Raw genomic sequence first — 17,130 nt, 5'->3', positions numbered from 1 at the left:
GACATATCTGTGTGCAGTTAGCTTGTCAAGCCTGACGGCTATACAAACTAAAAGCAGAGAGAGACTGAGAGCTGTTGAGGAAGAGCTTCATGTTTGTCTGTCTTCTACTCCTGCCAGGATCTCAGCTCTTCATCCATCAGGTCCAGGTTTCACACTCAGTGAGTAAAAATTTAAAAAAAAATTGGGAAATACTTTTTTCTGTATTTGATTCCTGGTGATAAAACTTTGATGAGAATGACTTTATATTGTTAATAGAGGCTACAGAGTTTCACATTTTAACATTTTCAGGTGGTGGTGTGACGCCAGATTTCTCCAAAGGAAAACGTGTGTCTTGGCTCAAACAGGTTGAAAAACACTGCCCTATACAGTAGGCCCGTTTCATTTTGTTAATGATTGATTTAAGTTCCTTCTTTTTTACTCACAGCTTATTATTGGTCAATTTAACCACCTTCTTCTTTGGGATATAAGACCACACTGTAATACACAATGAGATTGTATCAGTCAGTTCATTTCTGTCTTCAGCATCATAAAGACCTTCCCAGTCTGAACACTGGAAGCAGCCCTGAAGAGTGAGGACACTGTCCTCGGACCAGCGCTTCACCATTCTCTCTTCTGGATTTATGCGTTTGAACACAAGTTTATACACAGACACAAGAAACACACTGTTGTGGTGAGAGGCACCGAAGGAAAATATGGGGAAAGATTTATAAGCAGAACTACAACACCGATCATTGGTGAGTTTTTTTAGTGTGGTGGCACAAGTCACATATTGTTTATACGACTTTTTAGGGCTTTATTTAAACCCTTGATGGTGCAAGAAACCAGATCAGTGCTGAATTACATTAAAGTCCAGTTAATAAAAGGTGTTCATATAGGTGCTGCTGACATGTTTTGACCATTTCTCCTCCGAAGCATCTTTACCTTCATGTCAGTTCACCTGATTGATGTATTTACCCTGAAACTTCAGAGACAGTCACTAACATCTATGCTCGTTTTCAAAGATGCTGTATGCCCATATTAAGTGTTGTTTAAGGGACTCTCTTATTGCCAATAATACCATTTTACAGTAAACAATGACACACGGCGATAATCGTTTACAAACAGACACATTTAGGAGGTTTTAAGTGAGAAACAGTGAAATACATCTGATTGTTTTCAGTTATGCAAATTTCCAATAAATTTGATAGCAGTGGTAAAGATGTAGCTGTCATTATATCGATCAAACATTTTAAAACATGTAAACAGAACCATGTGAGTTAAAATTCTACAACAATGAAATGAAAACATAAAGATAATAAACTGAAGTGAGTCTAAAGAAAAATTATATCAGGCGGTCTGTCATGCTTCCCTCCCCACATCGCTCTCTCTCTCCCTCACACACACACACACACACACACACACACACACACACACACACACACACACACACACACACACACACACACACACACACACACACTAACCACAGCTCCCGACACGTGAGGTCCACATTAATTATTTTTAATCTAAGTTACTGTCAAAGCAACCGGAAACCATTTTAATTTTCAAAATAGAGCACACACTTTGATCATCATTGATGGTGATTTTACAAACATGTTGACTGCAAACAATGTACAATGTACAGACCCCCACCTATTTGGAATGGAAGTAAATGTTTTCTCTTGTAGCGCATCGTTTTGCTGATAAAAAAACTTAAATTATTGAGGTACGTGTGTTGTTTCCGGTCTGCTGTTTGTTGCCTGTATGTAACTTCACCCAGAAGTCGTGACGTGCAGTGGATGAACGCGAGACCGCCTTCATTTCTTCTTCTTTTCCTCTCTTCTTTCATTTTAAAAGCAAAGGCATCTTATGAGAATAAAGTTAGCCCTCAAACACGGTGTAAACCTAATCCAGTCCTAAACTGACTGAACAAGATCGCCTCAGAGCCAGGAAGAGGTCAAGTTCCGTTCATCATACAGGAACGTCGGGAAGTCCATCTGTGTTTGTTTCAAAATAAATGTGACAGGAAGTCAGCTGAGAAAAAGACTGGAGCACAGGTTATTAGTGGAAAAAAACGAACATGCCATTTTACTTAAAGAATTATTATTCTACTCTACCAGATGAACCCTGTTTGGAGTTTGCATGTTCTCCATGTTCCCCGTGTTCTCAGGCACGTCATTGTACGAAACAAAGGCCAGGGCATCTCCACTCACCATCTGTCATTTCATCCAGCTGCAAAGCAAAGCGACCAGCTGGTTTTGACCGACAAATAATTGGACACCATGTTAAACAGGAGAACTCTCAGGAGTGCGTCGGCTGCTTCCTTGTTGATCATAATCTCAGCCATTCGTCGCTGTCGGGAGAATGAGTCCTTCAACAGCTGAGCGAGGCTTTCTTGATTTAGCCACAAGCAGAGATACGTTGTAAGATGCCCCCAGTGATGCTCCTGACACATGTGGCTTTCATCAGTCTGACCTGAATTAAATTCCAACGGCTTTCATTTGTAAAATTCCTTGTGTTTTATGGATATTTTAAGTGTTTGGTGCTCTGGTGTCTCTGTAAATGGGCTGGCTTCATTGACTTATTTGCCAGGACTTCACTGCAAATGAAACATGAGGCTGCGGCAGATCCACAGACATAGAAGTGATTTGAAAAAGGATGTTTGTCACTGTACTACCTTGGTTTGGGTTTGGCAACGACAAGTTTCAGCCATTTACTCATATCTGCCTTCTGGGATGTGGCTGCTTTGACTTTATTGCGGCTATACCACAGGCTATTGTGTCCCAGGGAAAACTAGATACAGCATAGCGCATATGTGCAATTTTATAGATGGGCTAATGACTGAGAAAATTAACCTATCATCTTGGAAATAGATCATTATATGTTTTCCCGTCCCCTCTCCAATGTACTCTCTGGTTGGGAATCACGGGAACCATCGAAGCCTGCGGAGAGTCACAGGTCGGGTCGGCAAACCAAGAGTGAGGGCAGGATACACCCGGACAGGTACTCTGAGGCTGATCCTTTGCTGCCAACTCTTCCTATCATTGTGCAGCAGAATTCACGAAGTGTAGGATTGTTCACCCACTAATAGGGAATGTGAACTGGGATTAGTGAGACCATCATGAGAAAACTCGGTTTTACCCAGCTGCTAATGTGTTGTTGCAATAGTAATTGTGAAATTATTTCTTCTGGGATTAACGAAGTAGATTTATCCTATTCTATTCTATTCTATTCTATTCTATTCTATTCTATTCTATTCTATTCTATTCTATTCTATTCTGCCTTTATTGTGAAGAGAAGCGGAAGTGCCCCCCGCTCAGCTCCAGCTTGACAGTCCGGTGCTCCGCAGTCCAGAGGGCGTTCAGCGGGCTGTCTGTCGGATCACTAGCGGACCGTCGCCCACCTGGACCGGGAGGCTCTGAGGAATAATCCGTTGACCGCTCGGTTCGGTTCGGTTCGGCTCTCCGGAGCCCCGCACGGAGCCACGCTGGAAGCTCCCGGAGAAGCACAGATATCCACGCGTCATGGATGCTTAGTGACCCGCAGCAGGTGCGAGGAGATGGCCGGGGAGCCGCCGGCGACCACCGGCCGGGTGCTGCTGGTCAAGAAGATCATCATGAAGGACGGAGCCGCGGTGGGTGGCGACCCGCCATTTTACTAATTTTACTCACATTTCACACATTACACATATATCGAGGCGTTGTTTATCTCCTCTCATCTCTTCTTGTTGATCCCACTTCATTCCCACAGATGACAATCAACAACCTGCTCAATAACTCACCGCAGTCACACTTCATATATTTTATTCAACGACGTAACAATGTGTTTTAAATATTTAGTCAACGAGCCCTCAAGATAACCCAAAGTATTATTTTTTCCCCCTGATTTTATTTGGTTTATTCCGGATTTTTCAGTTTTATTCCGGATTCTTTTGGTTTATTCAGGATTCTTCAGGTTTATTCAGGATTCTTTTGGATTTATTCAGTATTATTCAGGTATATGTGGAGGTTTTTTTTCCAACCTTTGTGATGTTGTGATGGTGCAGGAGGAGCAAGAAGCTTTAAAATGGCTGGAGGTGAGTGTGTGGTTGTAATGGAGCCGAGCAGCTTTAATGTGGTGCTGAGGATGAAGATCCATTATCTGTTACATAACATCCTCCGACTGAAATCCCCCCCCCCATCCCCTCCCCTCCCCCCCCCAATCCCCTCCCCTCCCTGATCTAAACACTCAGCGTCCATTTTAACACAGCCAACAGATACCTTCTTTCTTTCCCTCCATCATCATGCCTGTTTTTATTTTAGTCACTCCTTCATGGCTGAGCTTCTCCTTCTCGGGTCATACTGGAACATAACAGACTGACCTGGACCAGACTGGACAGACTGACCTGGACCAGACTGGACAGACTCTGACCTGGACCAGACTGGACAGACACTGACCTGGACCAGACTGGACAGACTCTGACCTGGACTAGACTGGACAGACTGACCTGGACCAGACTGAACAGACTGACCTGGACCAGACTGGACAGACTGACCTGGACCAGACTGGAATAAAAATACATGACACATTTACCATGTCATTAAAAAAAACTTGTTTGGATAAAAAGTGACCAATACAATCAATACGGTGTGACAACTCAGAGGTTGGCCTCAAATAAACACTGTGGGGGTTAATTTAACTCTGGGCTTTTTGCTGTGAAGAACAAACTTAAAATATAGATTATTATTCCTTCAGATTGAAGAGTATAAAGAGATACGCATTCCCTTAAAGTTTCATTGAGATATCTTGATTATTAAAGAAACTACAAGTGTTTTTAAGTAAAAAGTCAATTTTGGTCAAATTCATACATTAACCAAGCTTATACATTTACATTAAAGGTCCCACATCATGCAAAATGGACTTTCTCATGGTTTTCCTACAGTAATATGCGTCCCCATCTGGAAATGACCCTCCACAAGTCAAGAAAAGTCTGCTGTCTTGTTCTCTGGCTTGTTTAATTGTTTCCAAAGTGTGTGCTCCAATGAGCTAGGAGGAAAGCAAACCATTAGTGTCATCACCAAAGTTTGTAGCCAAGCCCAATCCAGATAGCCCCTCCCTTTGACCCGACCACAATGTGCTGTTTTTTTCACCTGGTGACCGCTGCAGGTGTTTACCTTCAGCGTAGAAAGATACCAGCGAAGATACCAACTAAACACGCCAGATGCACAGTTATTCATTTGATCAACGAGCAGAGGAGTGGATTTTTACTGCCTTCTTCTGAGCCTGTGAGGACCCAGTGGATTCATAAAATTTTTAATTGCTTAATTGTCAATCGCAGCACTTCACGAAGGACTTTTTTTCACATGTCCATAACGACGCTGAATTTGCTGCAAAACTTCGAATAAAGCAAATATGTAAAAGTAAAATATTCTGGTTTATATGCCTATATATTACTTTTGGAAGCTACAGGCTGGTTTGTTTGCAACAGCTGATCTCATGGTTTTATTTTGTTTGTGTATTGTGAGGTATTGTTCATGTCTGCTAAGTTGTGCTGATAGAGACTGTCGAGGCTTTGCAGAGTCTGAGGTCTGTGTATGGGCTTGATAACTGTGAGGTGATCTTTTTATTTATATGATTAAATGGGGGCTCAGGATATTCTCCTGTCTGAGGCTAATTCTGATCATTAGCAGAGGATCATTAAATGATCTGATCTCAGTGTGGCATGTACAGTTAGATAAGTGGAGAGTCACTCAGGCTGGTCTGAATAGTCATTTATTTGCTGGTAAAAGAGCACATTTCTTTGTAAAGAAAATAGTAAATGCAGCTAATTAACATTCAGACACACAATATGTTTTACTAGCATTCTGACACGTCCTGCTGCAGCAGCAGAGTCACAACTTCTTCAGGAGTTTCTCCTTCTTGGTCATCTTCTGGTTCATATTGGTTTAGTTGAACAGCATTTCTCCATAATGTAGTGACAGATAGAATGTAAACAATACAACATGGCATGAGGAGATGAAGTACTTCCTCCTCTTCCTAATATGGGCATGTGGGCGGAGCCAGTCCAGCTCCCTGAGAATCAGCACATTCTGATTTAGAGTCGAATGCTCAAATATTCAGCTGGCGGAAAACCGAGGACAAGCTGGATTTGGGGCAAAAAACTTTGAATACAGTGTTTTTTGAAAAAATAAGAACCATGTGAAAGTGTTGAAAAGTTGTGTGATATGACTTTTTAAACTTCGGGCAAGTTAAAATTTGTCCGGGCAAGTAAAACGTTTCTTGTTTTTTTTCCATTTTCCCCTTAACTGAGTACCAAACCTTGACTTCTGTACCGAGCTACATACCGGTACCGTGATTTCTGTGCACCGGTACACCCCAAGGAGAAAAGGGAGTGTTGTCTAGTAGTGAGTCCACCTGCTGTGCAAGTATCCCCCCCCCCACATGCTCACCCTGTTGCGCTGCAAAATATCATCCATAACTCCACATTTAGTGGCAGACAACATCTGTAAAGTGTGGTTATAGTTTTAAACACAGCCTTCTGGCCACCGCACTCAGAAACAAGACATCTGTGTCACTAAAGTCCACACGAAGCAGTACATCATCCTACAATACCACAACTTTGTCCGAACAAGGTCAGGAAGACAGGAATATTATTTTTAAGTGACATTTTGGAGAACCAGAAGCATTAAAAATTGCACAGATACAGGTGAAAATTTGCATAATCACGCTGTGAAATTCAAGCATACTGCAAGCGCATTGTCTTTTTCAGAAGCAGTGAAGGATGTCCACGGGATGAGGATGTCGGTGTTTGAGGAAGGCGCATCAATATGACGTAATGGCGAGAACAGCAGGCATCAGAGTCTCGGAGGAAACAAAATAACTGAAAATGAGTGAAACAAAGCAATTTTGACACTTTATAAGTGGATCTAGTCATCATTATCAGACGTATCTGCGTGATGTCATTTTTTTCCTCAATATTGAGCTGATAATCATTGGTACCATCGTTATCGTGCATCCCTTTATATATACCGTAAATTCCGGACTACAGAGCACACCTGATTAAAAGCCGCATGCTCTAATTTGAGAAAGAAAATACATTTTGTTCTTGTACAAGCCGCACCGGATTTTAAGCCGCGTGTGTCCCACGTTGTAATATGAGATATTAGCTCAAAAACGTTCATCATGTCTTCTTACTATTGTAAACGTGGTTTTGTTCTCTCTATTAAGACATAAAAGTGAAAAGAGTAGAGCGGGTGACGTGACGCCGGCGCCTGCAACACGTCCAGCTGCAGGTGCCGGCTGTCACTTTCACTTTCACGTCTCAACAGAGAACCAAAAACACCTTTATAATATGAGATTTTTTTTTTAAACATATCTTTATTATTTTTAATATTAATGCAACAATACAGCAACCAACAATTTGAACAATTTAAACATATGGCATTATTAGAAAAAATAAGAAAATACACCAACAAATATTCACCAAATCTCTGAGCAATAAATGAAGAGAAAATAAATAAATAAGTACATACATAAATGAAAATACTCATTGACAATAATGATGAGTAATAATATTCTCAATATAAGTTATAACATATTCTTCCATCAAAGAAAACAAAACAAAAAGAAACAAACAAAAAAAAACTTTTATATAAATATCTTTATCATGTCACTCTCCCACTGTCTCCTCCATATCTCCTCCCTCCAACAGTTCCAGAAACATCCTCCAAATGTCATAACATTCAGAAGCCCTCTTTCTCACAATATAAGTCAGCTTCCCAAGAGCCAAACTCCATGTTCAGTGATTCAACCAGTGTTTAACAGAAGGACACCCAACATTCTTCCAACATAATCCAATACAACGTTTGGCCTGGAGGAAACACATCAACCATTTTCCTTTCTTTGCAGGATAAAGAACAGTTCTCAGGATAGATATCTAAAATACATAGCTGAGGGCATAGAGGTACAGGAGAAGTTGTGATTTGAGAACCATATTTTAACACTGAACTCCAACATTTTTGAATCTCTTCACATTTCCATAAACAGTGAAATAATGTACCCTGGTGATTGTTACATTTATAACATAGATCAAGAATATTAGAATTAAATTTATTTAATTGTGCAGGGGAAATATATGTTCGCATTATCCAATTGAATTGTATCATTCTCAAACGAGTGTTGATGGTTTGAGTCTGTGCTTTTAAACATAATTTACTCCATTCATTGGCTGAAATGTCTAATTGTAAGTCACGTATCCACTCCTGCCTCTTACCATTAGCGTTTTCCTTATGGTTTTCAACCAGTAAGTTCTAAAACCGGGAGATCAGCCCCTTTCCAAAACAGTTTTTTGTAGCATGTGTTTCTAAGATGGATAGTGGAGGTTGTTGCACTGAGTTGTTTAAATTGGCCAGAATAAAACTTCGAAGTTGTAAATACTTAAAGAGGTGTTTCTGTGGTATATCAAACTTTTCTTTTAGCTCACTGAATGACATTAAAGTATGATCCTCATATACATCCTGCCTTTGTTTTATGCCCTTGTTCATCCAAGTTTTAAATCCCATATCCTTCTTTGCTGGGGCGAAGTGATCGTTCCCTCAGATGGGGAAAACAGGACAAGCTTGAAGAGTCACCCAAATATTTCTGTGCTTCATGCAAAACAACAATAGAGTTTTTTTTACAAAAGGATTAGTTGTACCCTTCTTTAGTGTTTTAAAAGAAGCCGAGTATAGATAGCTATTCAATGGCAAATCTTTTGAGGAGCGTTTTTCAATTTCTAACCAGGGTACGAAGACATCTTTAGAAAACCAAAACATTATGGCCCTCAACTGAGCAGCCCAATAATACCATTCTGGATTTGGCAGCTGTAATCCTCCCCTATCATAAGGAAGATATAAGAGGGAAAGTCTGAGTCTTGGCTTCCTATTGTTCCAGATGAAGTTACAAAGGAGCTTTTTGATCTTGGGGAAAAAAGAGAGAAGGAGCTAGTGGAACTGATTGAAAGATAAATAAAAACTTTGGTAGTATAGTCATTTTTACTAGGTTTATTCTTCCCAATAATGAAAGCGGTAGTGTTGTCCATCTCGAGAACTCTTCTGTTACATCAAGTACCACGGGCTCATAATTGACTGAACTAAGACTACTTATCTTTGGGGTTATTTTGATGCCCAAGTACTTAAATCCCTCCAAGGCATTCACAAATGGATGAGACACCAAAGGTTTCTTCCTCTCATTTCCATTTAAAAACATAATAGATGACTTTTCTTTGTTCGCCTTAAACCCAGAGATACTTCCAAACTGACCAAACAACTCCAAGAGAGATGGTATCGATTCTGCAAGTTGTGATAAGAACACTATCGTATCATCAGCGTACATTGCTGTATTGTGTTCCAAGTCTCCAATTTTAATACCATGAATTAAGGGATGGGATCTGATAGCTATTGCTAAAGGTTCCATGGCTGATACAAAAAGAAGAGGTGCAATCGGTGACCCTTGCCTTGTGCCTCGAAACAACTTGAAAGGCTGAGAGACGAGACCATAGCTGAAGAATCAACAAACAAAATTTCGACCCCTCGACGAAAATACTCACCAAATCCAAACCGCCTAAGCACCTCGAGTAGATATGGCCATTCGACTCGGTCGAATGCCTTTTCGGCATCTAGTGATAATATTGCAGTATCAGGGGACTCCTCACATTCATAAATTATGTTAAGAACTCTCCTCACATTATGGAACCCTTGCCGCTTCTGCACAAAGTCATTCTGGTCACCATGAACAATGGACGGTAGAACCCTCTCAAGTCTCATGGCTAGAACTTTGGCTATAATCTTTGCATCTGAATTTAAAAGTGATATGGGTCTGTAAGAACCGCGTTCTGTTGGCACTTTGCCTGGTTTTAGAACAAGAGTGATCAGAGCACTACGTATCGAATCAGGGAGGCAACCAGTTTTAAAAGATTCCACATAAACATCTAGTAGAGGGTCTAATAATTTTGTCTTAAATAATTTATAAATGTGGATAGGAAGCCCGTCCGGTCCTGAAGCTTTACCTCCTCTCATGTTTGGAATGGCATTCGAGATGTCATTTGAATTTAATTCCCTGTCCAGTTCAGTTTTTGAACTCTCAGAAATACAGGGAATAACCAGCCCATCCAAGAAATTGTTTTGGTTTATCTGGTCTTGAGGAGTGTCAGAATTATAAAGATTTTTATAAAATGAGGCAAAAGTGTTATTAATTTCTGAGGGATCTGTAGTTAATTCTCCTTGTTCATTTCTAATTGTATTGATGGCTCTGTCTGATTCAATTTTCTTTATCTGCCAAGTTAGTAGTTTTCCTGGCTTTTCACCCTGATCATAAAAAGTTTGTTTCAGTCTTACTATACCATCCTCAGCCTTAAAGGTGTACAGGAGGATTTTCCCGAATTTTAAGAAAGAACCGCCCTCTCCACCGTTTGAAAAAAATGCGCATGCGCAACGCTGTACCTGCTCCCGAGACGGAACGCCTACTAAAACGTGTGCGAGAGACGTGACGAGCCCAGTTCTCCTCGTGCACGCTCTGTTTACAAGTCACAAGTCGGCATCGCTCACATAAGCTCACTTTACAAGAAGATTTGCACCAGAGGGGGTGAAACTGTGTAAAAATGTCCCAGAATAATGCGTCGGGTCGGCCACCGGCATGATGAGAACCGTGTGGAGTGAGCTGCGCGCAGGGACGAGCACGTACGACGGGCTTACGTCATATATCACCAGAATGATTGACAATTGGGAGGACCAGTTATTTTGATGATCCACCCGGAAGAAGAAAATCCTCTACTATACCTTTAAGCATGGAGACCTCCTCATATTTTGCTTTTAGGATCTGTAATTCCTTTTTCTTTTGTGTCAAATCATCTATGCTACCTTCTCTCTCCAATTCTCTAATTTTAGAGTCTAATTCACTCATATTTTGTTTGAATTTGTTAAATTTAGAGCTGGTGAAGCTGATCATTTGTCCTGTGATATATGCTTTAACAGCTTCCCATCTAATGGCTGCAGAAGTTTGCTTTGTATTAATAGAGAAGTAGAGCTCAATATGATCTCCTACAAATTGTATAAAGTCGGAATCGTGTGGCCATTTAGGATGTAGTCGCCAACTGGCTGATTGTCATACACTCCACCGTTGTTGTAGAGAAGTGATGTTGGGGCATGATCAGATAAAACAATACTATCATATACACAATTAGATATACTAGGTAGCAGAGATGAGGAAATTAAAAAATAATCTATTCTGGAGTGTGTTTTAAATACTGCAGAGTAGCAGGAGAATTCCCTTTTATTTGGGTTTTGAGTCCTCCAAGGATCACAGAGGTTTAGGTCTTTAATGTATTGTTGAATTTTTTTCCTGGATTGGGGATGGGATGCATCTATCCCTGTCGATCGATCCAGTTTCGGGTCTAATACACAATTTAAGTCACCTGCCAACGTTATCTTACCAGGGAGTGTGGCCAGCAACAGAAATATATTCTCAAAAAATGAAGGGTTCTCATCGTTGGGGCCATACACATTAACCAAATTAATATTTTCTCTCAGGAGAGTTCCTTGAACCACCACAAATCTACCACTTTTATCATAAATAGTATTGTTTATTTGAAAAGGCACCGCATTGTGAATTAACACCATAAGCCCTCTTGAACGAGAAGGGAAACAGGAAGCTACTACTTTGCCTGGTCATCTCCTATGTACTTTCACCAAGTCCTCTTTGAGCAAATGAGTCTCCTGGATGAACACTATTGAAGATTGGAGTTGTTTAAGCCTGGTAATCACCTGTTTTAATTTAGTCAACTTTACCATCCCGCTAACATTCCAAGAAGTGAATTTAAATGTTTTATTTGCAGTCATCTAGTCTTAATTATATGCCAGATTGTACAGCATAGCATCATCTTTTAGTTGTTTGTGAACCTGAAGAGTATCTCTGAGTATCATTTTGGGAGAGTACCAATGAAACATCACAAGATGTGGAAATAAACAAAACAAAAACAAAAACACTTAAACTTTGTGATGAACAAACCCCTTTAGCTGTCAACCAGAACAAGACAGCCCATCCGAACTTGGGGTGCAGATAAGTACAATAACTGATCCAATGCGAACAAGGGAGCAGTTAAACCAAACAGATCTCAGAGGACCATTGTGTCCCCTGGCAAAAAAAAATATGATCTACATAAACAAGTATATATGAAATGTGCTTCATAGTCTTTCTTGTGGCTTAAATCTCTTCCGGCAAAGCAGACAGTATGCTTAATAATCACTTTCAAAGTATTGCAATGAAAGCTCACTTACAGGTTGTGTGTCAGTCTCAGTATAAAAAGTAAATGAAAAACGCGTTTACATCTGAGGAGGGAGATGGAATGACAAAATGATGTAAACAAAACAGAACTCTCCTCAGAAGAAAAGAAAACTCACAATCATTTCAAATGTGTGTAACTGGCCCGTAACGCCAGTAATATGAAACTATAGCAGTTTCAGGTGGATAATATAGGATTCAGCATTCCATTGTAATTAGACTGCGAGTCCTCCGTGTTCTGTAACCCTTGTATGAATTTGTCAGCTTCTGCTGGGGTTTCAAACTCACGTGATCGTCCATCGAACGTCACTCGTAGCTTGGCTGGGTAGATTATTCCGTATCAAATGTTCATGGATCTCAGATGTTGTTTTGCCCGGTCAAAACCCCTCCTGCGTCGGTGGAGCTCCGCCGAAAGATCCGGGAAGAACATGATCTCTTGACCGGTGTGGATAACTTTGCCTCTGGCTCTGGAAGCTCGCATCACTCGGACTTTATCCTGGAAGTTTAAAAACTTCACGGTGATGACTCTCGGAGTGGTTGATCGATTCGGTTGCGTCCGGCCAGGTCACCTGTGCGCTGTTTCAATGAGAGGAGGATTCAGGAATGTCGCTGGTCCCAGCACCTCGGGGAGCCTCTTCTCCAGGAAAGCTACCGCGTCACTCCCCTCCATCTTCTCAGGCATGTTAATTATCCGCAGGTTGGAACGGCGAGAGCGGTTTTCGAGCTCGTCAAGTTTGTTTGTGCGGAGAGTCACTTGTTTAGCTCGAGCATCAGCCTTTCTCTGAGTTAACCGCGTCCTCTACGGTGCTGATACGCGCTTCCGCCTCATCCATGTGCGTCGAGAAGTCCTGCACGTCTCTCTTAACATCTTGAATCGCTTTCAGGACCACGTCAATCTTTGTGGAAAAGTCCTTTCTGATCCCGTCAAGTATCTGAATGACGTCCGCGTTCTGGGGTGCTCCAGTGACCACATGGTCCTCACGAGGCCCGGGACCCGCAGCACACTCCGGGTTAGCTGGGTTGCTAGCATCTGGAACGTCGCCTTCTTCAGATTGAGAAAAGTGGGCTTTCGAGTTGTTTCTCCTCGGCATGCTGTCGCGGGTATGCAGTATTAGGTCACCGCAAAAAAAAGTTATCACTGTTTATGCAGTAAAAGGAAAGTTTACAGGATTTGACTTGAAAATCGCCAGGAGCTCACAAAAAGACGTGTGCTCAGTTCAGCGCCATAACCACGCCCCTGATAATATGAGATATTTACACAGAAAGATATTACACGGAGGATTTTTTAACTTTGACTTTAATCAGCATGGTAACATAAACAAATACCGTACATATTGCAGATTGTTTCGAACAGTAGTGCCTGTAAATATACGGAGGTATCGGTGACACACAAATTACGTTCTTATGCCTTTTTACTGAACAGTGCATGAACAACATTCTACTAGGAGATATCTCCATAACGACTGGTAGAAATATCTAGCGTCTACTGCAGCCTACCAGGAAAAGTCCATGATGGTCTTCATCTTCCTCCTGCACTGAAACCATCAAAGTCTCTAATTCAGTGTCCCAATTAAACAGCCTCAGGGTCTCGTCCTCACTTCAGCCTCTTCGTTGTCACCGTCACCTGAACGCACGTCATCTTCATCACCAGCAGTCCATCCTCTTCATCACCAGCAGTCCATCCTCTTCATCACCAGCAGTCCATCCTCTTCATCACCAGCAGTCCATCCTCTTCATCACCAGCAGTCCATCCTCTTCATCACGCAGCACGCCATCCTCTTCATCACCAGCAGTCTGTCCTTTCCAAACCCGTTGGTGATGGTGGATGTTTTGACACGCCAAGATTACGTGCTGCAGCTCGATTTCCTTCTTCAACTGCCAGATTGATCGCCTTTAACTTAAAAGCCGCATCACATGCTTTTCTTCATTATTTTCCATGTTGATGAGGGGGAGTACAATTGACTGATTTGTAATAATAAAGTGCACTTGATTGATCAAACAATTTCATTGGACCTCTGTGAACTACTCATTCATTTGATTGGTCTACTGTTACTAGGCAAAATCTTTTTCGCCACGAAAAAAAAACCAAACATGTATTAGCGCACCGTAGTAAAAGCCGCAGTGTTCAAAGTGTGGGGGAAAAGTAGCGGCTTATAGTCCAGAATTTACGGTACATATATATATATATATATATATATATATATATATACATAAAAAAAATAAATTGTCATACATAATGTATATATTCCACTGCTGGATCTTCAAACCACCTCTCCTGACCAGTCAAGTCAGTGATGCGGAGCCCTGCGTGGAATCTCACACCAAAAAACCTGATATATAGCTCCGGAGTAGGCGGTTGGCTTCGGCGAGGCTGTTTTCTTTTTCGCCATTGCCACAGTGGAGTGTGGCAAAATGCTCACTATTCTCTTGCAGGGTCAAACGGACCACTGTACAGAAGACCTCATCCCATTCTCATAGGTAGTGAAATGTGATCATGGTTGACTCTGGGAGGGCCTCCCTCGGCAGCCTGTTGGGCGTCGCGATATGCTGGAGTTGATGCCCAACAGCTCCTGTTTAGCAGTGCTGACAGTCGGCCACTGTCCCCCACATGACTTTTATCCCAAGCTGATGCACTAAATCAACACTGTCCCCTTTCAATTTCTTCCACTCGGGTGGAGTAAAGTGATTTCCGCTTTTAGCATTGCGTGTTGCCAGTGTTGGCCATCTTGTCTGAGTCTACACTCCGGCTGGACTCCAACTCGCTCAGACGGTCCTCATGTTTCGCCACTTCTTTCCGGAGTCATCTTTGTGTTTAGGTCGGCTGTACTTGAGTCTATCTGTGCCAAAATCCTGCTTTTGCTGTTTGCAGTGGTGGCAGATACTCCAGGTCTGTAGTCTCCTTAGCTGAAGAGTCTTCATTTGTGGATGTGGTTTCAGAGCCAGGGGCTTTGGCAGCTTCGGGCAGCCACGGCTCAACGGGTGTCTGAAGCCGGAAGCTTCCTGTATCTTTGACACAGGAAGGCCACTGTGCCGTGGAGCGCCGACAAATACAGGAGGGTTAATTGAGGGCATGTTGAAAGTGACACCTAATTATAGTGACTTACACAACAACTAAATGACATTGAAAGCCACACAACTCAGAATCGTGATTCTAAAAATCCCACATCTCCCGCATATATCCACCATTTTAATAATGCGCAGTAATCACAGTGCTGATAGCTGCAATGCATTATGTGAGTTTGTATTTGTCATGTTTTAAATGTAATTATTTGGCAAATATATTAGGTTTGTGGTGTTGATAATGGTTGTGCTGTGTTGTGTTTTTGTTGCGTGGGTGATTGGGAGGAACGGCCTCCCCGATCTGAACCCGAGCGGTGTTCTGTTATTGGACTTCTGTGCCACAGCTTGTCCATAACGAACACCATGTTGGAGCACAGGGGTGTCCATAAGTGCACGTGGCACCAGGACACCCTAGGCCGGAGGTCAATGATAGACTTTGTGGTCGTGTCATCTGATCTCCGGCTGCGTGTCTTGGACACTCGGGTAAAGAGAGGGGCAGAGCTGTCAACTGATCACCACCTGGTGGTGAGTTGGATGCGCTGGACCAGGAGGAGGCCGGATAGACTCGGCAGGCCCAAACGTGTTATGAGGGTCTGCTGGGAACACATGGCCAAGCCCTCGGTCCGCGCAGTTTTCAACTCCCACCACCAGGAGTTCGAAGAGGCCATGGAGGAGGAAATTCTGGCAAACCGTCCGGCGCCTTAGGCGGGGGAAGCAGTTCTCCACCAACACTGTTTACAGTGGAAGTGGGGAGCTGTTGACCTCAACTGGGGATATTGTTGGGCGGTGGAAGGAATACTTCGAGGACCTCCTCAATCCCACCACCACGTCTTCCATTGAGGAAGCAGAGACTGGGTTCTCAGAGGTGGACTCGTCCATTTCCCAAGCTGAAGTCACCGAGGTTGTTGTGAAGCTCCTCGGTGGTAAGGCACCGGGAGTGGATGAGATTCGCCCAGAGTTCCTAAAGTCTCTGGATGTGCAGGGACTGTCGTGGCTGACTTGTCTCTGCAACATTGTGTGGCGGGCGGGGACAGTACCTCTGGACTGGCAGACCGGGGTGGTGGTCCCTCTATTCAAGAAGGGGGATCAGAGGATGTGTTCCAACTACAGAGGGATCACACTCCTCAGCCTACCCGGGAAAGTCTATTCCAGGGTACTGGATAGGAGGGTCCGGCCGTTCGTCGAACCTCGGATCCAAGTCCTGTGGAGGGTGCTCCAGGAGCATGGAGTTTGGGGCCCTTTGTTAAGGGCTGTTCCGTCCTTGTATTCCCGGAGCAGGAGTTTGGTTCGCATTGCCGGCAGTAAGTCGGACCTGTTCCCAGTGAACGTTGGCCTCCGGCAGGGCTGTCCTTTGTCACCGATTCTGTTCATCACATACATGGACAGAATCTCTAGGCACAGCCAGGGCCAAAGGATCTCATCTCTGCTATTTGCAGATTATGTGGTTCTGTTGGCTCCATCAAGCTTAGACCTTCAGCGTGCACTGGCGTGGTTCTCAGCCGAGTGTGAAGCAGCTGGGATGACGATCAGCACCGGTAAATCCGAGGCCATTGTTCTCAACGGGAAAAAGGTGTCTTGCCCCCTCCAGGTCGGTGGAGTGCCCTTGTCACGGGTGGAGGAGTTCAAGTATCTCGGAGTCTTGTTCACGAGTGGGGGAAAGATGGAGCGTGAGATCGACAGGCGGATCGGTGCAGCGTCTGCAGTTATGCGGACGTTGTATCGGTCCGTCGTGGTGAAGAAGGAGCTGAGCCAAAAAGCGAAGCTCTCGATATACCGGTAGATCTTCATTCCTACCCT

The 17,130-nt window shown here is 42.9% G+C and overlaps 1 protein-coding gene across 2 annotated transcripts in view; it reads left to right on the top strand.

Moving 5' to 3' along the window:
* Positions 1 to 3,349: 3,349 nt before the first annotated feature.
* The window catches only part of mfsd14ba (major facilitator superfamily domain containing 14Ba), a 30,545-nt gene continuing 16,764 nt past the window's right edge, over positions 3,350 to 17,130 (top strand). For both annotated transcript variants that reach the window (XM_080510521.1, XM_080510520.1), the window contains exon 1: positions 3,350 to 3,613. In XM_080510521.1, coding sequence (XP_080366647.1) covers positions 3,539 to 3,613 — 75 coding nt within the window. In that variant the 5' untranslated portion in view covers positions 3,350 to 3,538. The remainder of the gene's footprint in view (positions 3,614 to 17,130) is intronic.

The sequence above is a fragment of the Blennius ocellaris genome, assembly GCF_963422515.1.
Source record: "Blennius ocellaris genome assembly, chromosome: 15".
NCBI lineage: Eukaryota > Metazoa > Chordata > Actinopteri > Blenniiformes > Blenniidae > Blennius > Blennius ocellaris.
This window is presented reverse-complemented; position numbering and strand designations above follow the sequence as displayed.